Source organism: Coregonus clupeaformis, chromosome 17, assembly GCF_020615455.1.
Source record: "Coregonus clupeaformis isolate EN_2021a chromosome 17, ASM2061545v1, whole genome shotgun sequence".
NCBI classification, from domain to species: domain Eukaryota; kingdom Metazoa; phylum Chordata; class Actinopteri; order Salmoniformes; family Salmonidae; genus Coregonus; species Coregonus clupeaformis.
The window spans coordinates 18,561,198-18,586,638 of NC_059208.1; the positions used below are offsets into that span (position 1 = coordinate 18,561,198).

At 45.4% G+C, this 25,441-nt stretch overlaps 1 protein-coding gene across 5 annotated transcripts in view; it reads right to left on the reverse strand.

The window, feature by feature from the left end:
• Nucleotides 1–25,441, reverse strand: part of LOC121585925 (receptor-type tyrosine-protein phosphatase U) — a 362,429-nt gene that overhangs the window by 99,268 nt on the left and 237,720 nt on the right. For all 5 annotated transcript variants that reach the window (XM_041902265.2, XM_041902267.2, XM_041902266.2 and 2 more), the window contains exons 7-12: nucleotides 22,562–22,855; nucleotides 16,434–16,751; nucleotides 14,333–14,442; nucleotides 12,192–12,393; nucleotides 8,826–8,928; nucleotides 8,323–8,596 (exon numbers count right to left, since the gene is read on the reverse strand). In XM_041902265.2, the coding sequence (XP_041758199.2) occupies nucleotides 8,323–8,596; nucleotides 8,826–8,928; nucleotides 12,192–12,393; nucleotides 14,333–14,442; nucleotides 16,434–16,751; nucleotides 22,562–22,855 (1,301 nt within the window). The remainder of the gene's footprint in view (nucleotides 1–8,322; nucleotides 8,597–8,825; nucleotides 8,929–12,191; nucleotides 12,394–14,332; nucleotides 14,443–16,433; nucleotides 16,752–22,561; nucleotides 22,856–25,441) is intronic.

A 25,441-nucleotide genomic window follows, 5' to 3' on the forward strand; every position in this document is an offset into this window, starting at 1 on the left:
GCTGATTGAGGCTGGTGAGTAATTAAGGGGCTGATTGCTTACCAGCCATACGGGGCCCATTAAGCTGCCAGGAGGGCAACACACGGGAGGGTTGGAGGTAGTGAGAGGTTGCTACCGGATAGACGTCCTAACGGTCTGCTAGAACCGAGGGGCTCGGTGTTCTACCCCAGAGGAGACAGCATTCTAGATCAAACGTCTAGATCAAACCCCCTGGTCTGCCACAAGTGGTGGAGAACGCGGGCAATCTGACAACGTGGTCAGACCAGGGTTGACGTTTACACAGTATCAGCATGGACGAGTTGATAGCTCAGCTCGTTCGGGCCCAACAAGCACAACAGGACATTCAGGAACGAATGCTGGAAGAACAGCTTCTACAGAATTCCGGCTGCTTGAGGAAGTCAGGAAGCTGCGAGGAGAAACGCAGACCGAATCGCATCCCAACCGGTTTTTAATCAAGCTAATGGAGGATGACGACATCGAGACCTACCTCTGCACGTTCGAACGGACAACACTCCGGGAAGGATGGCCCAAGGCGAAGTGGGCGAGTTTGCTGGCCCCGTTCCTGTCCGGAGACGCTCAAAAGGCGTATTTTGACCTCAACACCGAACAGGCGGCTAACTACGACTGCCTCAAGAGGGAGGTACGCCCAACTGGTCCACGACTGGAGGTTCGTGACCGAAGCTTCCCCCCGAGCCCAGATGAGCGACCTACTGCGCATCACCAGGGTATGGCTCCTAAACGACGTAGCCACCCTCCCCATTATCGACAAAGTGGTCATGGATCACTTCTTACGGGCGCTACCTCACGACATGAAGAGGGTGGCGAGCCTACGCGCACCCCAGACCTTGGAGGACCTCTTGGGAGCCGCGGAGACGCACCAGAATACCGAGGTCCTGCCGAAGGGGACGCAGGCTGAGTCCAAGTGAAGGACGACCCCACCACCGTACTCTCCAATCCGGGCCCCGGAGACGAGCCGGGCCATGCAGTAAACTATTTCACCTCCTGTTGGGGCCACAGCGAACCACCAGCCCCCATGGTCCTGGTGAAAGTCGACGGTCACGACACCCACACTCTGTTGGATTCCGGGAGTGTGGTAATGCTCATACAAGCACGTCTGCTGGCCCATCCGAACGACCGTGGTGAGGAGATGTCCGTCTCCTGTGTCCACGACGGCACCAAACGGTATTCGACCATTGTGACGCCACAAGTGAGCTGCCAGATGGTGGTGGGTGCCGTACCTGAGTTGTCGGTACTTCTCCTAGTGGGATGAGATTGTCCGCGGCACCGTGGAGGCACAGGCTGGGGAAAAGAGTACGAGCCAGCGACAGACGAGAGCGGGGATGGACCATCGCCTGCGTGGCCCGGAAGCAAGCGGTTGCCAACCCTGTGTCTACGGACCCGGAGTTGGGGTTCAAGGGGGCGCCGGAACCAACCTCACCTGGTGAACAACCGGAGGAGGAGCCCATGCTCCCCCTCCTCGATTTTGAGGGACCCGCTGAGACACCTGCCCTGAGCCCCCTGAGAGGTCAGTTCGGGACCGCCCAGTGGATGGCCAGCTTCTTCCGGGGGTGAGTGACTGGCGATACCCCCATTTCCCCAACAACAAAAAAAACCTGTTGTATCAGGTGTCGCACGAACAGGTTGAACTTCGAGAGGTGCTGTTGCTGGCCCGCCGGTATGTCGGAACCGTTCTTCAGCTGGCCCAGACCCATTTGTTGGGGGCGCACCTGGGAATGGAGAAGACCCAGGAACGGATCGCCGCCCAAGTCAAGGTCTACAATTAGGGGACCCAGCCCCGAGCGTTCCATGTGGATGACAAGGTGCTAGTTTTAATCCCCACCGCAGAAAGTAAGTTCCCGTCTCAAGGTGACAGAGAAGCTGGGACCCATAAATTCCCGCGTACGGCAGCTGGGGAGACGGAAACCCCAACAGATTTACCACGTGAACCTATTGAAGAGGTGGCACGTGAGGACAGCCTTGGCCGTGTTGTGGTCAAAATACGGGACTTCGACCCCCGAGCAATGACGACCTCGGACCGGCCCAGAAGCAAGCACTCCGGGAGCTCATCGATCGGAACACCGCCGTGTTCTCAGAGAAGTCGGGCCAAACGACCCTCATTGAACACCACGTCCGCACCCGGCCCGGGGGAAACGGTACAAAAGAGGCCATACCGGATCCCCGAGTTCTGAAGGAAGGCCGTGACGCAGGAGGTGGAGGCTATGCTGAGGATAGGAGTCATCGAGGAGTCCCACAGCGCATGGTGCAGCCCCATTGTGTTGGTGCCCAAACCGGAAGGTAGTCTGCGTTTCTGCAATGACTTCCGGGAAATTAATGACATCAGTTTGTTCCACGCCTACCCCATGCCTAGGGTGGACGAGCTCATCGACCGGTTGGGAAAAGCCTGGTACATCAGCACCCTGGACCTGACCAAGGGATATTGGCAGGTACCCATGGCAGCCTCCTCCCAGGAGAAGACGGCATTCTCGACAACGGAAGGCTTATACCAATACCGGGTCCTCCCGTTCGGTCTCCATGAAGCCCCGCCCACGTTCCAGCGCCTGATGGACTGATTCCTCCGACCCCACCAACAGTACGCAGCGGCCTATTTGGATGACATCATCATCCACAGCCAAGGTTGGGAAGAGCACCTGACGCGCCTCCAGGCAGTACTGGACGTGCTCAGGCAAGCCGGGTTGACAGCGAATCACGGTCTGCTAGAACCGAGGGGCTCGGTGTTCTACCCCAGAGGAGAAAGTTTTCCCCGGAACCCAGAAGTCGGTAACCCAGAAGTGGTCTCCTGGAGGAGACCTGTTTCTTTTTCTTTATTGTTTTAAATAAACACCCTTGAAACTGAGGTATCACACTTGTGTCTGTGTCTAGATCAAACCCCCTGGTCTACCACAGTATATACAGTATTAGTCTTCTTTTTTATTGTTCCCCCCCGCTGCTTTTGTACCATTGGTTAGTTGAGGGGTTCTTAGATGAACCTTCAATGTTTCAATGTAGCAAAGGTTCCTAGAGGAACCTTTTTGCTGGTGCGTGCAGAGTACCCGTTACGAAATGGATCTGGGGCTTTCCCAACTGGACCCAATATGCATAAATACATTTTTAAAATATAGACCAGTTCCGAACGGACTCGCGGACAACTAGGGCCATACTGTGAGGTAGGAGGGAGAGACAAGAGACAGCAACCAACCAAATATTGTAGCCTATCCTTCTACTTTAACTTTTAATTCCGTCATTTTAATTCCATCTTCCATTGATTAGATATTTCCTAACTTTTGCCACACACGGAGGCTATATCACTGTAGCCTATTGCCGCTTTGATGACTTATGATTGGCCAACAACAACAAGAAGCTACATGCGCCATGCTCCACTCTCGTGAAAAGCAAGAGCAGCAGCATAAATTATAAACTTTCTCTCTCTCTACTCCAGCAGTCGCTTTCAGATCTGTACGGGCCCTTCTGGACAAGTCAGTTAAAATTACACATACCCGAGAACCTTGACAATCATATAAGATCCGACCCAGACCCGTGACATTATTTAGAATTCTGGATCCGATTTCGCTTGGGTCCCGGATCGGGTCTCCAGTATTCGGGTACAGGTGGATCCGTGAAGACCTCTAGTACAGAGCACTTTGAATTTATTTTGCCATTGCATTTGTTGCGCTGCTAGACTCTGAAGAAGATAAAAATATGCTGCTTTTGGCGATGGCTTTATGGGATTGCTAGCAACTTCTAAACAATGACCCATTCCTACATGAGTACTAGTTTAATAGCAATGTTGAATATGGTCCTCTGTAGCTCAGTTGGTAGAGCATGGTGCCACTTAACTCACGTAAGGCTATCATACATGTCCAATCACCATCCAGTTGTCCATATTTCATAAGCCAATCATGTATAGCTTCTCCTTCTTTGGAAGAAGGACACACATAAAAGCGTCTCACCCCTCCATCTTTGAATTATGGATGACGTGAAAGAAAAAAGCAAGCTGGTTGGCTGGAGCTAGCGCGACCAACAGCAATCCTGATAGAAAAAGTGGGGGTGAATTTAACTTTTCAAATAACAAAGTAAGATCCGACAGTAATAGCTAATCAATCATACTGTAAATCATTATATTGTTGCATTTTAATAGTTGCCAATTTAACTAAAGGATAGCTAATCATGGCTACCCAGACTATTTGCACTGCCCCCCCCACCCCCACCCCCATCTTTTTACGCTGCTGCTACTCTGTTAAATATTTATGCATAGTCCCACCCCCATCTGCTCTTTTTTTCTCAACACTTTTTTGTTGTTGTTTTATTTTACTTTTTTATTAAAAATAAATGCACTGTTGGTTAAGGGCTGTAAGTAAGCATTTCACTATAATGTCTGCACCTGTTGTATTCGGCGTATGTGGCCAATAAAATCTGATTTGATTTGTCATTGACAATTTACAACCAGTTGTCCATATTTCATAAGCCAATCATGTATAGCTTCTCCTTCTTTGGAAGAAGGACACACATAATAGCGTCTCACCCCTCCATCTTTGAATTATGGATGACGTGAAAGAAAAAAGCAAGCTGGTTGGCTGGAGCTAGCGCGACCAACAGCAATCCTGATAGAAAAAGTGGGGGTGAATTTAACTTTTCAAATAACAAAGTAAGCTAATCAATCATACTGTAAATCATTATATTGTTGCATGCTAATAGTTGCCAATTTAACTAAAGGATAGCTAATCATGGCTACCCAGACTATTTGCACTGCCCCCCCACCCCCACCCCCATCTTTTTACGCTGCTGCTACTCTGTTAATTATTTATGCATAGTCACTTTAACTCTACCCACATGTACATATTACTTCAACTACCTCAACTAGCCGGTGCCCCCGCACCTTGACTCTGCACCGGTACCCCCCTGTATATATAGCCTCCCTACTGTTATTTTATTTTACTTCTGCTCTTTTTTTCTCAACACTTTTTTGTTGTTGTTTTATTTTACTTTTTTATTAAAAATAAATGCACTGTTGGTTAAGGGCTGTAAGTAAGCATTTCACTGTAATGTCTGCACCTGTTGTATTCGGCGTATGTGGCCAATAAAATCTGATTTGATTTGTCATTGACAATTTACAACTTTTGGAGACTATAGTGGTTGTTAAGATATTTTATTTCTGTCTGAGGCGGGATTCGAACTTGGGACCTACAGGTCCACTATTCCCTTCCTCAAACACAGGTAAAAAAATGTTTTAGCGTTTTTCAGCTGATCATAATAAAGAATTATTAATAAACACTTATGAAGATGAACCTGACATTTTTTCTTTTTCTTTCTTTTTCTAAATTTTTTCCCTCATTTTTCTTTTCCCCCTTCTACCACCCTTAACATACTGTTGTTCCCCAGATTTGGTGCTTGCAACGCCAGGATAGTGGGTTTGATTCCCGGGACCACCCATAGGTAAAATGTATTCACGCATGGCTGTAAGTATTATTACTATATAAAGTGTTAATTGCATCAGATGACAGTCATGGCTCTACATGTAATCAGCAATGCTAATATCATATTAGAATATTAGAATAGGTTCCCATGTGAAAAGTTCCCCCTGTGTGACAATTTTTAGAACCCCAAAAGCTTCTTCCAGGCTCCTTCTAAGAGTGTCCATGAACACTCCTCTGTATGAGGGGTATATAAGCCCAAGAAGGTGATCTGGCATGAAGGGAGTGTGGATACTCTGTGCCCATGGGGAGAGCCCTGGAACTGATATGGGGACCGCCTGACTGACTGTGTAACTACTGTATACCCTTGGTGCCCGCATGGCCTTGGCTGGCAGAGCCCCCTGGGGACTTAGGGCTGGGCCTTGTGATCGGTTCCTGTGCCTCCATTGCCCCGCCCGCTCCTAGCACTGGAGTCTGGCTCGCTGCCAGCCAAAACAAAGCCCTAATCCCATCCGCCGGTAAAGCCAGACTCTTCACTGTCTAATCCTGCCGCTTATTAACCCAGTTGTGTGAACTGCTAACGCTGCACTGCCCCTAGTAATGCTCCACTGGCCGGAAAAAGCCACCACCACTACCGCTGGAGGAAAAGGGGGGTGAGTTGCTGATGGGAGGTGAGTTGCTGATGGGCCCTAGACTAGAATACACCCATTTATCAGACTTCCACCTTAAAGACTCTAAAATAACAAAGGTAACCTACCATACCATGCTATCCAGAGGTATCGAAAAGAGCAACGATGCAAAGGCCTGTAGGAATCCATTACCTTACTGATGATCCACAAAAGGTTGCTCCGAATGCTGGCCCAGATTTAGATTTGCAAAGAAAAGCCTTGCCGTGCTCTCTGAATATTAAAATAGAAAATGTATATCTCTGATCATCTGCACCTGTGTCCAATTATCCCTAAGTAATTGTCTCTGCCAGATAGCGGGTGATCCTGTAATGGCAGTTTGGACTGATAATGGAGCTTCCTTGGTGTATGATTGGGACTGCTGCAGCTTTATTTGGGCAGGAGAGGAGCAGAGGAGTGAGAGAACAGGAACAGAGGATGGTGGTCTGGAATAAATCTGAGAATGTAGGGAGGGATAATGTGGGGTGGATAAGAAAAGGAGAGCCCACTTGTCTCTTTGTTGTCTCTCTGAGTAATTCCAGCTAATCACAGACTTACTAGCTGGAAGTAATGTGCACAACTGACACCCTTTGTATGCTGTGCATCGAATCAAAGCACTGGACACGTTCAGATACATGGATTCCAGCTAGGAACCATGCCAATCCAGGCAAAAAAAATAAAATAAAAAATCCCCTCCAAGCACATTTCACACCACAAATATTTTCACATGGGGTACAAGCCTAAAGGAGGTAATTTCCTCTGCTCTTTCAAGCCTGGCATACAGTATGGGATATATATTCAGAAAATTACTAGATTTTCATAAACCTACTCCCTGGGCACTCCTGTGGATCTGAAAGGATTGGATGGATGTAAGCAATTAGCAACTGAAGCAAGCAGGTCGTTATCAATAAAATGTCACAATAAGGTGCAGAGCGTTCGATTTGCCTGCTGGGAGGCAAGGAGACCCCCAGCTCCTCTAAAACCATTGACAACTGCCTGCCAATTTCAAGGGATTGTTAACAAACGTCTGACCTCTGTGATTGCCAACAAGGGTTTTTGCCACCAAGTACAAGTCATGTTTTGCAGAGGGGTCAAATACTTATTTCCCTCATTAAAATGCAAATCAATTTATAACATTTTTGACATGCGTTTTTCTGTATTTTTTTGTTGTTATTCTGTCTCTCACTGTTCAAATAAACCTACCATTAAAATTATAGACTGATCATTTCTTTGTCAGTGGACAAATGTACAAAATCAGCAGGGGATCAAATACTTTTTTCCCTCACTGTATATATATATATATTTTTGTTTGTTTGTTTCTAAATCAACAGTCAAGAACTTCCCGTTGTCCCCTCCTCATTTCGTTGGTTCTTCTCCTTTTCAGTTCCGTTCTAATTTGTTTAAAAACTGTTTGGCTGGGAATCAAGACATTTTCAATTGTCATTCGGCATCGGGTTTTCCATATTTGTGCATTCCCTACACATATGATGAGGTGAAAAAGTTATTTATAGATCTCTTTAAGTGTTCCACATATTTTCCCATACAGTATGGTATTTGGTTTGACTTGAAAAGTGACTCCAATATCTTGCATTTGTTCCCAGATTTCATTTGATCTGCTACATTCTAATAATAAGTGTTTCATAATCAGTACATGATGGCATTGGGCATTTTTTTGTTTTAACATAACAGCTCAATTGGACTACTGCTCTCACCGGGAGCCTTCGCACTGAGATTAGCCACGCCGTGTGTCTTAAGTTTTCTGACAAGTGATTTGCCCATGCCAAGCACTTTCCAAAAGCCTAATCTCTGATTAAGCAAGCTAAATCACACATTGTTTGCTTAGCTAGCTAGCTATACGCCAAATGGATAGGCTACCCTCACATATCTGAATAAACAGTACATGTTTACCTATCTTGAAAAGCATGCGTTACTTGTCGTATAACTCTGATGATAGACCTAAATGTGGAATCATCGGAAATGTGTAGTTCTGACTATGCTCTTCAAAAGGTGATGATATTAAAACCAATTAGTTATAACATTGATTTAAAAATCCCTTAAAAACGGCACGTAGTTGTCAATGGTTTTAAAGGAGCTGGGGATCTCCCAGCAGCAATATCGAACGTTCTAAACCGTATTGTGACGTTTAATTGATACAGACCGATTGCTTACCTACCCATACTCTCAGATCGCCTAGGGGCTAGGAGTTGATCTAGAAATCAGCCACAGCCTTCTTCAAGCCCTGTACTCACCCCTCTGAAGTTGCTCATGGCCTGGAAGTAGATGAGGTAGCTCTTGCGGGGGTCCAGCGGGGTGTTCCAGTAGCCATTGTAGGTGTGGTTGTCCCCCACGGTGAAGGGGCTGGCTTCAGGCAGGCTGCTGGGGGGCAGCTCGGCCGTGTAGTAGTGGGGGGTCCCTCTGGCTTGAGCATCCCCGTGGGACATGGGCAGAGGGTAACAGTCCTGAACCCCCAGTTCCCTCTTTACCTTCCTGCCACTCTCCTCCTCCACCACAACCTGGTACTTACTGGTAGAGACAGGGCACAATATAAGAGGTTGGTATAAATGATTGTAAGATTGTTTCTCGTTAAGTTTGATCATATGGGGGCATTGGCAAATAATATGTATGTGCTGTAAATGTGACATCAAAATGTCTATAAATCCTAAATATCTATGTATTGTAATGGAAATGTCACTATGAACAATGTTCTCTGTGTGTACATGTCTGTGTGTGTCTGTTGCTGTTGTGTTCTCACCTGACGGGTGCTCCCCTGCCCAGGGCGGGGCGAAGCAACACAGTGATCGTGCTCTCTGTTTCACTCAGAGGGGACGGCATGTCTCCATAGTCAAACATTGGAGCTGAAGAGACAGAGCACAGGAGTACAGACCAAGTTATTTTATATAGCAATTAGACTGACCTTGTAATAAACAAGATAATATACATACTCTCACGCCACACACTCACATGCAGACACACACACGTACACAGACACATCCTTCATCAGTCCCCTTTAAAACCAGCTGAGTCTATCCACACATCCTATCTAATAAACACACAGCCTCTTTCCCTATTCTCTCATAAAAGGTCTGCAGACCCCATCAACTCTTGTGAAACTGACAGTCAATTTCATATCCACAAAACAATGTCACCGTTCCCCCAGAAATGGCCCTCCCGAATTTCCCTATGTTCTGGTTGTCTTGGATACCGAGTGCAATTTAAAGTCCTGCGAGTGCAGGACATATAGAAGGAGCTTCTCATTTAAAGGGATTTGGCCGAAGCTGTGTTTCTCCCAGGAGATGCCTCCCTCTGCACGGCGTGTCTTTAATATCCCTAGTCAATTAGTGAGGGGGAGGAAAGGCAAACTATCACGGAGGAATCAATGATTATGGTATTAAAAAAAGAGGGTTTGGAAAATTGCAGCTAGCTGAATAAGCTGCCTTCAATTAAAGTGAGGCGTTTAATGTGTGTGTGTTTATTTTATTCACACGCAACATAAAAGCTCTAGCGTGCTACGAAGAGTCTGTGAGGTGTTTGATTTCAGAAAGGTGTTGGTCGGTTGGGAGGGGGTTTATTGGAGTAAGCTCAATGGAGATAAAGTAAGAATTAGCTTGAGGGTTGTGTACAGTTCAGAGAGTGCTCTGTGGTAGTTCACTCTGGAAGAGTGTAGACTGTAGACGGCAGGCTCTCTGGCTGTCTTAGTAGGGGTGCACGTACAGTATGTTGAGTTCGTTATAAGCGCTATAAGCTAGTTGTCAGTGTAGCAATGAAAGATGCTCAGTACAAGTGAATGTTCTGCTGTTCTGCACTGTAGGCCAGTAGAGGGGGTATGGAGGGGAGGATGATACATAATGACTTTTGGACTCTCTCTCTGGCCACGTGCCAGCAGGTCCCTGTCTGACATACAGCCACCAAGGAGTGATTAAGCAGTAAATCTATAATTAAAAACTCTCAGTATTCTCCTTTGCGTGGAGACACACTCATACACCCACTGAGAGAAAGAGAGAGAGAGAGAGAGAGAGAGAGAGAGAGAGAGAGAGAGAGAGAGAGAGAGAGAGAGAGAGAGAGAGAGAGAGAGAGAGAGAGAGAGAGAGAGAGAGAGAGAGAGAGAGAGAGTGAGCTGCATTGAGGTTTCCTCTGAGGTGTTTTTATTCCTGCCTTTTTACACAGGGAAACATGCATCATTAAAAGTGAATGGAACACCAGGGGTGGATTTCCTTCTTCAGTAATAAGCTCAGAGTCTGTCTTTCTCTCAGCTGGGAGATGCTGCATGGTCCCATGAAGATAGCACTGCATCTATCCTTACACATAACAATCCTTGTTTCCCCTCTGCTCTTTGTGCTTTGTTGTGCGCGATGACAGGGTGTCACTCCTTTTGAGAGGATGGGAGTGGTTGTACTTATATTGTTGGAGGAGTTGTTTTGCCACTGCACGAGGATAAAGCACCTGAGGTTGAAAGTCACATTCAGACCCTAATAAAAGCACAGAGTGAGTGAAACCTACTATAGCTAACTACACAGCTGCACGAGCTCAGACAACAGTCTTCAGTGAGATACCTTCCCTCGGATAGATAGACTGCAGTATTGGGAATCTATGCAAATGATGGGAGACATACACCATATAGAAGAGGGCATGTCATTGGTATTTTTCCTCTGATGGATATATAGGAATTAATTAGTCTATCTCACAACATTCACTTGAGACCCAGAGGAGTTGTGATTATAGCCATGTGCAACATCAATTAACATATTGCTGTAACACCCTTCAAACATACACTACATGAACAAAAGTATGTGGACACCTGCTCGTCGAACATCTCATTCCAAAATCCTGGGCATTAATATGGAGTTGGTCCCCCCTTTGCTTCTATAACAGCCTCCACTCTTATGGGAAAGCTTTCCACTAGATGTTGGAACATTGCTGAGGGGATTTGCTTCCATTCAGCCATAAGCATTAGTGAGGTCGGGCACTGATGTTGGGCGATTAGGCCTGGCTGGCAGTCGGTTTTCTAATTCATCCCAAAGGTGTTCGATGGGGTTGAGGTCAGGGCTCTGTGCAGGCCAGTCAAGTTATTCCACTCCGATCTCGACAAACCATTTCTGTATGGACCTCACTTTGTGCACGGGGGCATTGTCATGCCGAAACAGGAAAGGGCCTTCCCCAAACTGTTGCCACAAAGTTTGAAGCACAGAATTGTCTAGAATGTCATTGTACAGTATGCTGTAGTGTTAAGATGTTCCTTCACTGGAACTAAGGGGCCTAGCCCGAACCATGAAAAACAGCCCCAGACAGATTATTCCTCCTCCACCAAACTTTACAGTTGGCACTACGCATTCGGGCAGGTAGCGTTCACCTGGCATCACTCCAGAGAACGCATTTCCACTGCTCCAAAGTCCAATAGCGGCAAGCTTTACACCACTCTAGCCGATCTTAAGCTTGTGTGCGGCTGCTCGGCCATGGAAACCCATTTCATGACGCTCCTGACGAACAGTTATTGTGCTGACGTTGCTTCCAGAGGTAGTTTGGAACTCGGTAGTGAGTGTTGCAACTGAGGACAGATGATGATTTTTACGCCATTCTGTGAGCTTGTGTGGCCTACCACTTCGCGGTTGAGCCGTTGCTGCTCCTAGACATTTCCACTTCACAATAACAGCACTTACAGTTGACTGGGGGCAGCTCTAGCAGGGCATTTGACGAACTAGTGGCATCCTATGACGGTGCCACGTTGAAAGTCACTGAGCTCTTCAGTAAGGCAATTCTACTGCCAATATTTGTCTATGGAGATTGCATGGCTGTGTGCTCGATTTTATACACCTGTCAGTAACGGGTGTGGCTGAAATAGCCAAATCCACTAATTTGAAGGGGTGTCCACATACTTTTGTATATATAGTCTATTTACAGACTCCTGTTATCTCCTTCAGACAGTTGATGTTCAACTTTGATCCAAACTATGTACAAAGGTTGACATGGCACACACACGGAAATGCACTCTACACACACGTACACAGGGATTTTGTATTGTAGATATGGGATAGTAGAGTAGTGGCCTGAGGGAACACACTTAATGTGTTGTGAAAAGTGTTATGAAATGTAATGTCATGTGCACACACACACCGATGCTCACCAGAAATGTTGGTGGTGATCTCAGTTAGGGCAGTCTGGCCGAAGCCCTTGGTTGTGCGGGCGCGGACCGAAATCAGATATGTGGTGCCAGGGTGAAGGTTGGAGAACATGTGATAGGTCTCATTCCTCAGCTTCGACACTGTTCTCCTAGGTCCTGGCACGTTGATGCCCGGGTCAGACGACTCAATGCTCTGGTAGCTGATCTGTGGTCAAATTAAGAAAAGACACCAGAATGATTCATACTGCAATTATTTCTGAGAGCATGAGTTATTAACTTTGTGGAGCAACTATCCTTTAACATTTGTTCAATAGATTTTCTCTGAGGATTCACATCTGACTTTGAAAATTGTGCTGCTGCTCTAAGTCAATGTACCGATTGGTCATTTTGCTTTGCAAATCAAAATAATATTTTTTAAAAATAATCACATGCTCCGTAAACAACAGGTGTGGACTAACAGTGAAATGCTTACTTACGGGCCCTTTCCAACAATGCAGAGAGAAAGGAAATGAGAAATAATAGAAAAGTAAAACATGTAATAATAAAAGTAATAATAGATACACGAGTAACAATAACTTGCCTATATACACGGGGTACCAGTATCGAGTCGATGTGCAGGGGTACAAGGTAATTGAGGTAGATATGTACATATAACTAGGAATAAAGTGACAGATAGGAAATAGTAGCAGCAGCGTATGTGATGCAGTCCTGTGTAATATTGTTATTTTGTCATGAAAGTGGAATCATTATCAAACCGTTATTGTTTTGTGTGTTTACAAATTTCACAACCTGTGGGTTGCTCAATAACAAGAGGCTAATGATTTTGTTTAGCTTGCTAATACATTCATAATGGCCAAGCCTGAAGGACATTCATGCTAATGTGGAAATGTGTTCTGTGTGAAATATTGATGCTGTTGGAATCAACTTTTTCCCACCCAGTCAAACTGTCTTATGGGATTCCACCCATGTGGCGTCAGAGAGGAATGTAAAAACTGGGAATGTTAAATGACACAGACAAGCCTCGCTTCCCACTGACTTGACTTGAATCAAACTATTGACTATGCAGATAATTTTAAGAGCACGATATGCCCATGCAGGCGTGGTAACTGTGAAGACAGCCAATGACTGTACACTGTACACACATAAAAACCCCAATATAAACGCAGATAATAGCCTCCAGAAAGACCAAAGAGGACCAAGAAGGGGCTTGTGAGGCTGGAGTCGTGGCGGTCGATGGGCTCAGGGAGACAGGTCAATGCTTTAATGGGAGAGAAATGAAGAGGATTTCTTCTGTGGCTCCGTCTAAAGCTCTCTTTGTTAGCTCAGAGAGATCAGGATGCTACGGGGAGAAAATCCATCCCTGCCTCCACTTTATTTGTCAAACCACAAATCCCATTTAATAATATCCTCCTTGAGACGACATTGAAATAGAGAGGGCTGGGGGAAGGCTTGAGGCTGGTATAGGTAATACTGTGCTGAGCCCCTACCATAGGTGAAGACAAAAGGGAGAAAGTGAGAATAACGTTGCAAATTGTCATCTGAGACCTACTCCAACATTAGCATGAATAAATGAGTGCTAATAAATTAGGGTGAGACTAACGTGATGATGCATGGCAGTACTATATGCTGAAAAATGTTGGTGACAAGGTGCCAGACTATTTGCTAGCTCTAGATGTACTGTTAGATGAGTGGAGAGAAACAGAGCGCTCTGGGGATGGACTATGAGCTTGTATAAAAATGCCATACATAACCACCACACATACAGAGCGGCTGATATGTACTGTAGCTTCTGCCTGTATTCTTAGCGTCAAATAGCTGTGTTGTCTCTATTACCTCAATTAACAGCCCCCTATAAAATATAGCTAACTGTATGACACAGCTGTAAAATTGTTGGTGGGACTGCTTATTGTTCTGTCCTTGTTTCAAACTCTCTGTTTGAAAAGTTCTGTGACATTTTTCTCCTAGAACTTACCTGTACTAATCAATGCCTGTGACACTGCTCTTGCTGACCTAAACTACACCAATCAATTCCTACAAACTCTAATCTGATATGAGAGTCAGGAGGGTGAACCTGAGGACTTTGGGAGGAGATGTTTAGAGGAAGATGATGGGAGGGCATCGAGCAGAGTGGGAAGCATCCTTACCTCGTATTGGGTGATGAGACCGTTGGGTTCCACTGGCTCCTCCCACTTGAGGAAAATCATGTCCTCCAGGGGGGTGAAGGTCAGCGACTCAGGGGCGATGCCGCCGGGAACTATGGGAAATAAGCAGTGCACACACAGGTCAGGAAATTGAAGCGGTAATATCATGGCAAGCATCTCATAATGTCAATATCATATTCAGTGGTCAATGTCACGGAGTCTCTCTCACAATGTTAGCCTTAGAACTGACAATTCTGCATCATGTTGGACATAAGGGACTCTATTTTGTGTTAACCGTAGTGTATATAGTCAGGGCCAGAGTCAGAGAGAGTACAAGCAAAGAGAATAGGAGATGATTGACGGATCAGAAACAAGGGGGTATAAAACCACTGAGTAAAACCACTATAGTAAATAACAAGTACTTACAGTCAACTAAGACTGATCAGGTTCATACTATCATCATGATGGTGAGGTATGAAAAATGTATGCACTCACTAACTGTATGTCGCGCTGGATAAGAGCGTCTGCTAAATGACCAAAAAACTAAACATGTAAATGTAAATGTTCATATTACGTGATGCAGAGACCCTTAAAGACATTACGTTGAGCACTGAGTCTGACAGTGACATGATATAATTACTGTACTATAGTGGACAGATCATTTCTATTGTACCAGGAGTCTTATGCCTTCAAAATACCTCAGTGAAATAGTGGTGATTAAATGCATCCTCAGCTGATGGCCAGTGACGACATTCATTAGTATAAATGCTGAATGCTGTTAAAACTCTGTCTGGCCTGGACACCAGGGGAAGCCTGGCCTAGACACATCCATATAAAAACAATGCTAACTGTTTTTATAGTATCCTCTGTGCTCTGTGGTTTTCTATTCCAGACCACAATCCCCATTAGTCTGGGTTTGTAGAGTGCAGGGTGGAGTGGTGGTGGGGGGAAGAGAGATCTACCCTGGGACTAAAGCAACAACCATTCAGCCCTGTGAGGAAACAGTTGTCTGGTGTTATTTCGGTAGTGACAGAGTCTGGAAAGAGAGTTGCTGATTAAAAGCTTTTGAAGAGTGTGTTTATAATTGACAGGTATCTCTTTTTTTTCTCTCTCTCTCTCTCTTTCTCTTTTTCTCTCATTCTCGTTCTCTCTCTCACACACATTTCTTTATTTCTCCCTTTGGTGTGAGAACAGTGCATTTGTTTTGTTTATTTTTCATGGAAAAATGTATTTGTCCTTCAGTCAGGCATCTGCAATGCACAGAGGCTGTTGCCTGCCTTGGCACAAAATGAATATATATTGGGAGATATGGGGGAAATCCGTTCTCTCTGGCTTACTGGTGGGCCTCAGATATGATTATTAATATTTCATTTTCATTTGAGAATGAGACGGATCCTTTGGTATGCTAATGCAGCCTCTTGGAGATGGTGACAATGCTTTTATTCAAGTATACTGAGACACAACCGCATGGGAAAGGAGATGGACCATGATAGTTATGAATCCCTTCAATCAAACTGTAGCTACTGATGTTGACTGTCCCAGTGTTATCAATCCCAACTGTATAGATAGCTAGATTTTTTCCCCATTTGAACGGCACTATTTTTGTTAATTTGTTAACACAAATTTGAATTTAGAGCAGAGTGGAGATAATACACTCCGGAGAAAAGTTTTGAATGACTTTAGGTTATTTTGGTCTCACAGAAGTTTCACCACTACCTAAACAGACAGACACCAAATTGATCCCCGAACAGTCTGTGAGGGTGTTGGATGGCAGCCAACAGACCTTGCCAGGCTATCAGGTACATCTAAAAGCACTGATATAATGTACCAGCAGTGTTCAGTAGCCGCCACACATTTTTGTGAATAGTAACCCACAACCTGAACTCTGGCCTGACAAGACTGGAGTATTGCACCACTGAAAAATATTATTTTGGCATTAGGGCACTTCAACACAAGACGGTTCCTATCTATGAATATGTGCCCTGTACGTATCAGTTCCTTTTTATGTCTCCAACATTCTCCCATGTTATTCTGGTTTCTATGAATGTACCCTGTATGAGCTCCTACGTACAGAATATGTCTCCAACATTCTCCCATCACTTACTGTCCTCTTCAGTGTGGAAGGTGACCTCCCGACCCTCCTTCTTGCCCTCAGGGTTGGCGAGCGCCAGACGGACGTGGATGGAGTGGTAGGGCGGCAGGTCGCGCAGGGTGAAGCGTGAGGCGTTGTGCTCCACCGCCAGGCACTCGCGCACAGTAGTGTTTTGCCCTCCACCGCCCCCTGCGGTGGCATAGTGGTAGCACAGTGACACAGAGTAGGTGTGGCAGCGGGTCAAGTTGTAGGCCAGCGTCTCCCACTGCAGGGTCAGCTGCCTGGACTGGATCTCTGAGGCTGTGAGACCTCGCAAGGCCCGTGTGGGTTCTAACAGAGAGGGAGGATGGCAGGGGGAGGAAGGGAAGGGAAGAGCGAGAGAAGGCCTTGTTATCAACTAGGTCCAGGTCTTCTTTTGAAAAATATATTTTTATCTCAAGAAACTAACCTGGTTAAATAAAGGTTAAATATAAACTGTTTAAACACAGTGTAAATTACGAAATCTTTATGTTTTAATGAAATCCTTTAGTAATAGCCCTGATGCTCCCATGTGTGACAAGTTCTGACAACGTTCTCTCGGTCACGCCGATGTGTTGGAAGCTGTTCATCCAAGCTAGGTGGCACTACCATGTCCCATCATAGAGGTCAACAGTTTTACTGCCAGAGAAAAACTGTGGGCGCGGCACACCCACGTCCCCCGCCAGCCAGACTAGTGCCAATTACGCTAATTAATGGGACAGGCTGCGGGTCTCTGTCACACCCCCGCCAGTCCCCGCCTCTGTGTCAACTAGCAAATTGAGTGTCCACTATAGTTCCATGCCCAGAGGCCAAATTCAGAACCAAAAATAAGAGAGCTGTCCAAGGGCGTTCAATTCCACCGGTTATCTTTATTGCTGGGTCATTGTGGACGGGCTGCTTATTTTTAGCAGTCACCCAGTTACTTCTGGTCACTGCCGGGTTTGGGGTCAACCCTGTTTTCCTTTGACTCAAACAGAGAGAACTACAGCCTTGTCTTTCTTTTCCTCCCTCGGCATAGACAGATAGAGGGATACAGAGATACTGAGAAGCCTCTATGCCTGAAGGCACAAGCCAGTCAGTGTTGCAGTAAGAGATACAGGCTGCAGGGGTGAGCCAAGGACACTTTCAGGGAGCACACTACCAATGGAGGCATTTGTCACAGCCCATTATTAACACAATCGATGCCTTTTTGTCAAACAATATTCCACATAATGTATTGTATTGCTTTGTTCTTTTAATAGGGATGCGTGACTAATGGTGGAGGAGAGTGAGAGTGACAGAGGAGATATGGAGCGGAGGGCTCAGCAGTGAGAAGAGTAAGGTAACACCAGCCACCATCTTCATTCCTGCACTGACTATCACACTCAAAGGGATTCTTCTCTCACTGCAGCTATTTGTGCTGAGGACTAAAACAATGGAGCTAATGCATCGATGAGCGAGGGGAAGCTTGAAGGAACAAAGGGAGTAATCAAAGGATATGGATTTGAAAGGTGCTCTCTCTAAGTCTGAAAGGACACATACGAGCACAAACAGGCATATGCACACGCACACACTCACCACTCAAAAGGCCATCCTCTTCCTCGCAGATATTTATCCCTTTTCCCTTTCTATTCATTATATCTCTCCCTAAAGCTGAATTTCATGACACTGGCAATCTATACTAAAGCCTCTCCACAGTCACCTGTTTACTTTCCTAATTTGTTTGCTGGCATCTCGGTCTAGAAGGAAACATGACCACTGCATTGTTCTGAACATCAGTCTGTGACAGCAGAAAAATGTGTGGCCTGGGTAATCAAGTAGTGGTACATTAGACGCGGCAGGAAATGTTTGAACAATTGTCTTTATGGTGTAATTGATAGTCTGCACAGTCTCGAAGCTAAATAAAGAGGGGCTTTTAACTGAGGAGCTGATGAAAAAAACACTGAAGAGGCCACAGTGTGCCCATTGTGGATTTTCATCAAAGTGGACTTTTGTGCCAACACCCTTCCCTTTGCCCAGTCTATTTGTCTGCATGCCACGCTCGACTGTGTGCAGCGCACACTCCCTGGCACCCTTCGGAGAGAGGTTGCAGCATCCCCAACATGGCCCAGAGCCCAGAGTGGCATGCTTGTTCCTCACGGTATAGAAGTGAGAGGAAAGGAAGGGGAGAGCTTCTGGTTTATTACTCCCACTAATACTGATCCATGGGATTACCTGTGGACAGGGTTGTCCTTGGCCTAGGATGGTGCTGAGCTGTGGAGGGAGTCTGTGAAAACTTAACCACAGGGGAGATGGGAGATGAAGGAGGAATGAAGCAGGAATGCAGTCGTTGACAGAGAGGCCTGACATGATGGATGAGGAAGAAAAGCCGTGAAAGGCATGAGCACTCTCTGTAATGTTCCTAGCCCCACACTTGGCAGAGAGGTTTGGTGGCAAGGGGCTCTCGAGAAGGCTCAGTGACCCAGCTGCAGGTGGAAGCCTATTAACGTGGTTTGGGGACCACCTGCGGTACGAAATAACTTGTCTCGTCTGTGATTTACTTGAGGGGCTTCGAGCTACAATAATGCAGCCCTGCTGATAATCACAGTGATGGCTCATCAAGCACACCTGGCTGGCCATCAGAGGCGGGTGGAGACCATGTTCACATTCACGGCCATTAGTTTTACAGCACCAACAGGAGGACGCCCGGGCTCCACTATATAGGTCAGAGCCAGCCAGGAAGAGAGGCGGTGTTCACACGGAACAGCAGAACATACCCAGTCCATGGCAACACTCTTTTTTGGAGAGGAAATTCACTTTAGTCAGAAGAACACCAAGAGGGTCCAAGCCTGTTCACTCTGCTAATTAGCACACTCCCAGAGATCCCCACTGTGACAAGACCATCTATTTCCTTATGCCTAGACCTAAGCAGCCCAACAAAGGTGAGGAGGATCATAATGCAATGATGAAGTGTGAGGTCAGTGTGGGTTCTGGACCAGATGGTCTGGGGGCTGGGCTGGGAGACGGGGATCAGAGGAACTCAAGGGTGTCCAGGTGGTGATTAGACTCCTGGAGGGTGGACATGGTGAGATACACCAGATGGATGAGGGGTATGTGAAGGTGTGTGAATCAGGATCAGGCCACCAACAGATCAAGCCAGTAGACACAACAACCTAACCCTTACAGTGCATTTGGAAAGTATTCAGACCCATTTACTTTTTCCACATTTTGTTACGTTACAGCCTTATTCTAAAATTGATTAAATTGTTTTGTTTTTCCTTATCAATCTTCACACAATACCCCATAATGACAATGCAAAAACCATTTTTTAGAAATCTTTGCACATTTATAAAAAATTTAAAACTGAAATATTACATTTACATAAATATTCAGACCCTTTACTCAGTACTTTGTTGAAGCATCTTTGACAGCGATTACAGCCTCGAGTCTTCTTGGGTATGATGCTACAAGTTTGGCACACCTGTATTTGGGGAGTTTCTCCCATTCTTCTCTGCAGATCCTCTCAAGCGCTGTCAGGTTGGATGGGGAGTGTCGCTGCACAGCTATTTTCAGGTCTCTCCAGAGATGTTCGATCGTGTTCAAGTCGGGGCTCTGGCTGGGCCACTCAATGACATTCAGAGACTTGTCCCGAAAACACTCCTGTGTTGTCTTGGCTGTGTGCTTAGGAGCGTTGTCCTGTTGGAAGTTGAACCTTTGCCCCAGTCTGAATGCTCTGGAGCAGGTTTTCATCAAGGATCTCTCTGTACTTTACTCCGTTCATCTTTCCCTTGATCCTGACTAGTCTCCCAGTCCCTGCTGCTGAAAACATATTGGTTTCATCAGACCAGAGAACCTTGTTTCTCATGGTCTGAGAGTCCTTTAGGTGCCTTTTGGCAAACTCCAAGCGGGCTGTCATGTGTGTTTTACTGAGAAGTGGCTTCCGTCTGGCCACTCTACCATAAAGGCCTGATTGGTGGAGTGCTGCAGTGATGGTTGTCCTTCTGGAAGGTTCTCCCATCTCCACAGAGGAACTCTGGAGCTCTGTCAGAGTGACCATCAGGTTCTTGGTCACCTCCCTGATCAAGGCCCTTCTCCCCCGATTGCTCAGTTTGGCCGGGCGGGCAGCTCTAGAAAGAGTCTTGGTGGTTCCAAACTTCTTTCATTTAAGAATGATGGATGCCACTGTGTTCTTGGGGACCTTCAATGCTGCAGAAATGGTTTGGTACCCTTCCCCATATCTGTGCCTCGACACAATCCTGTCTCTGAGTTCTACGGGAAATTCATTCGACCTCATGGCTTGGTTTTTGCTCTGACATGCACTGTCAACTGTGGGACCTTATATAGACAGGTGTGTGCCTTTCCAAATCATGTCCAATCAATTTAATTTACCACAGGGGGACTCCAATCAAGTTGTAGAAACATCTCAAGGATGATCAATGGAAACAGGATGCGCCTGAGCTCAAATTCAAGTCTCATATCAAAGGGTCTGAAATTTCTAAAAACCTGTTTTCGCTTTGTCATTATGGGGTATTGTGTGTAGATTGATGAGGAAAATGTTTTTATTAATCCATTTTAGAAAATGGCTGTAACGTAAAAAGAATGTGGGAAAAGTCAAGGGGTCTGAATGCTTTCCGAATGCATTGTATGTTGTGAAAACAACAGCTGGGGAAATTACAGGGCAAGAGGTTGAGCTTTGATATCTGAGACAGTTATTTGGAGTCACCAACATGAACTATACTGCCAAGACAAAACTATAGATTATATTATTAGTAGCCACTGGTATGCAAATTGTCTGGAGATAAAACACGTGACAAACAAAGGCGGGCAAACTTAATTCAGGCGACATTTTCCCTGATACACCTATATTGCATCTAAATGCTCTGTTTAACAGGTAAGCAAACACAGTGGCATTTTTAATTACACACATGTATGCACAAGCTAATGTCACAGTGGGATGAAATGTAAATACATCAGAGGCTGAAATTCAGAAACTTCAGACAGGATAATATTGGTGCCACTGAAAGTAATTTACATTAGAACATTGTGTGCATCCTCTCTCACTTAGAACTATAAAATTCACTCTCCTCTTTCCCTGTCTATCTCTTTGAAATATTATCATTTTTTCCTTGTGTATCCTTTCTCTACTTCCTCTCATTTTATATTTTTCTCTGTGTTTTTCAGTGACAGCTGGCTGTGGGCTCACTCTATTTTACTGATGAATAGGTGGTGTCTGCGGCTATTGGGAAAAGGGAGTGTGCTTAATGTGTCATTAGAGAGAGGACATGGAGGCTGTGGTTGGTGGAACAGGGAGGGGAGAGGTGTGAGAGATGGTTTGTGGTGGGAAGAGACCGCTGGGCATACTAAAGACTGATGACTGTCGAAGACATGGGACAACTGCCCACAGGAAATAGGCATGAATTGTGTGGTTCTGAGTGTGTGTGTGTGTGTGTGTGTGTGTGTGTGTGTGTGTGTGTGTGTGTGTGTGTGTGTGTGTGTGTGTGTGTGTGTGTGTGTGTGTGTGTGTATGTGTGTGTGTGTGTGTGTGTGTGTGTGTGTGTGTGTGTGTGTGTGTATGTGTGTGTGTGTTAGTTGTTTTTCTTCCAGCACAAATTATATTTTTACAAAAAAATCTGAGGAACAAGACCACCTCTCAATCTCATAGAGGGGTTTCAGTCTGGAATACAATTTTGCCACATTATCACCTTGGTGATGGTCTGTTATTCCACTTTTCAAATTCAACAATATAATGAAGCACTTACTCTGAGATTAAATAAAGTGTGAGCATCTAGCTGTTGGGCATCTGTACTTTGAATTGTCTGAGGAAATATCCTCTCTAAAATGACCAAAAAATATAAGGAGCGTTTCTGAGGTTTCTGAGTTTAAATCCACAGAGGAGTGATACATTTTCCTCTATTTATCAAGACTAGAAACATATCAGTCAGACAAAGAAAACTAGAGTGATCTTACAATAGATATTGCAAATCTATTCAAAGTGTATGTGGCTTTAAAAGTATGATATGGTATGGTAAGATTTTATCAAGGATTTGCAAGTGGTTAATAACATGTATTAACAAAATATTTTGTGTTACCAAACACGGCCAACTATGAGAATGTCACATACTAACAAGCGTATCTAGACCTTGTCACACCGCCCAGACCCTCACCTGCACACTTAGTCCTGCTGACGAGGGGTGGTCCGGGTGGTCCGGTGCCGCCCTCTCCGGGCCGGGTCAGCAACACACTTATGTGATACTCCGTGTCTGGGTCCAGGTGCCACAGCTTGTAGGTGACCATGTTGACCCCATGGACCTCGGACCAAGGTGATTGGCTGGCCCGGTACTCAATCTCCTTCCTGATGATAGGGCCGTCTCCCAGGATGGAGTTGGTGTTGAGCTGGATGATCAGATATGTGGAGCCCGCTCGCAGCAGCTGTGGGGGTGCGATAGGGGAGGGGGGAACTGTGGGAAGAAGACAGGGTAGAAGGCTGTGAGGTTATTTAAATGTTATTATTGCTTCTATAAACTGTAGCTGTATTTTTTCCATCCATTATGTGAAATTTGAGGGCTATCTTGGTCAGAAGCTGTTGAAATGGATTCCACTGTACTTATAAGTACTATGTACTCTTGCTAATTAGTCTTATTATAACATGCTTATCATATTTTTTCATCATTTTACTCTAAATAGGCCTGATTAGCCTTTTATTAACTCTATAACTCTCAGGTTTGTTTGAGCCCCCCGGGGCTGAAGAATGTGAGCAGGTCAAGGGTTCAAATAGCAGATTGGACAAATCTAATCAAATCAAATTTTATTTGCCACAATCGCCTAATACAACAGGTGTAGACCTTACAGTGAAATGCTTACTTACAAGCCCTTAACCAACAATGCAGTTTTAAGAAAAATAAGTGTAAAGTTAAAAATAGATGAGTAAAAAATAAAAATAAAAAGGAATTAAAGAGCAGCAGTAAAATAAAATAGCAGTAGGGAGGCTATATACAGGGGGTACCGGTACAGAGTCAATGTACGGGGGCACATAATAGTCGAGGTAATTGAGGTAATATGTACATGTGGGTACAGTTAAAGTGACTATGCATAGATAATAAAAAGAGAGTAGCAGCAGTGTAAAAGGGGGGGTGGGATGGGGTGGGGGGACAATGCAAATAGTCCGGGTAGCCATGATTAGCTGTTCAGGAGTCTTATGGCGGGGGTAAAAGCTGTTAAGAAGCCTTTTGGACCTAGACTTGGCGCTCCGGTACCACTTGCCGTGCGGTAGCAGAGAGAACAGTCTATGACTAGGGTGGCTGGAGTCTTTGACCATTTTTAGGGCCTTCCTCTGACACTGCCTGGTATAGAGGTCCTGGATGGCAGGAAGCTTGGCCCCAGTGATGTACTGGGCCGTACGCACTACCCTCTGTAGTGCCTTGCGGTTGAAGGCCGAGCAGTTGCCATACCAGGCAGTGATGCAACCAGTCAGGATGCTCTCGATGGTGCAGCTGTATAACTTTTTGAGGATCTGAGGACCCATGCCAAATCTTTTCAGTCTCCTGAGGGGGAATAGGCTTTGTCGTGCCCTCTTCACGACTGTCTTGGTGTGTTTGGACCATGATAGTTTGTTGGTGATGTGGACACCAAGGAACTTGAAGCTCTCAACCTGTTCCACTACAGCCCCACCTATTAATAGCGCATTAACTAGCCATACATGAACATAGCAGAGAACCGCGAGTGAAAAAAACTGCTGTATATATGCTCTGAGGAATGTGTATTATCTCAGAAGACAATCTCTCTTAATTGAGCGATGTGTGCCTCCGCTGGCACCGTAATTAATGCAAGCGCTTCACAGAGGAAGTTACCATGATGAAAGGGCAAGATAACATAATTTCGAGGGCAAGATGCCAAATCAGGGATTAATTTCAGAGGCCATCCAAATGTCACTTACAGCAGACTCTCAGAGCCACTGAACAATTATACAGAAAGGTGACTGTGTGAGGGGATGAAGGGAATGCAGAAAAACGAGGACTAAGAGCGAGAGAAACATCAGAGTTAGAACTGTGGCTGTGACTAATGCCTGATTCCTGCAGAGGCACCGGTGTCTATTATGACTATCCTCTCAGAGGGCTCTCGTCTCTATTCCTGCCTCATCCCATGGACGCTTCCCGGAGCACATCCACACTGCAGGCAATCATGCAAGCCTCACAAGCCTCTGGAAGCACAGGGAGACAGGCTATAGTACTATATATTGATGCAAGTTGACATCAAGAAAACTCCCTTACTGTACTTTCCCAAGGATTCTATAACTGGCATTATTCATCACTGTTGCATTTCAGTTTTCAGCACCATTTTGTATTTAGGAACACAAACCCAGCTGACTGTATCAGCTGGAGGTTTGTTAATGTAGCTTTTTATTTACTTATGTATTTACTCAATTATGATAATTTTTAGAGAACCTGAAAATTAGTTTTGTATTGAAACATGACTACTGATATGATAAATCTTAGCCAAAAACCTCAGGGGTGAAACACCACAAAATGTGTTCTACATTGCAGGGACTAAGCTCTGTCCTCCATGGGCCTCTTTGCATTTGACATGATTACTTTCTGCATGCAATCTATGTGCCGAACGTGGAGCACTTGTGTGATCTGAAATGAGTTGATCAAGCTAATTAAAAGGCTGATTACCCTCTCGTTAGCGGGGGCAGTGGGGAAGGGGTGTTTATAAAAGCCTTGTTAAGGGCCTCGCACTGCAGTCCCTGTGAAATACAACACAGAGTAGCAGTGACTGAACGAGCAGCTATGAGTTATGGCCCCGTTGCAGAATGGCTATGCATCAGCTCTCAGGAGTCAGGACAGAACACACCATGCCAAAAATAACCCACATATTCTGAATTTTAAAAAAGCCATGGCAACAACCATGGCACTACTATAATGCTACTAACAATTCCAGAGCTCAGAATTCCTTGTAGAGTTTTCTATAGATCTGAGCACATTACTTGGAGATTGTGTGGCCCTCTGTCTGTGAATTGATTGAGGCTGTTGTTTACTGGCAGACAC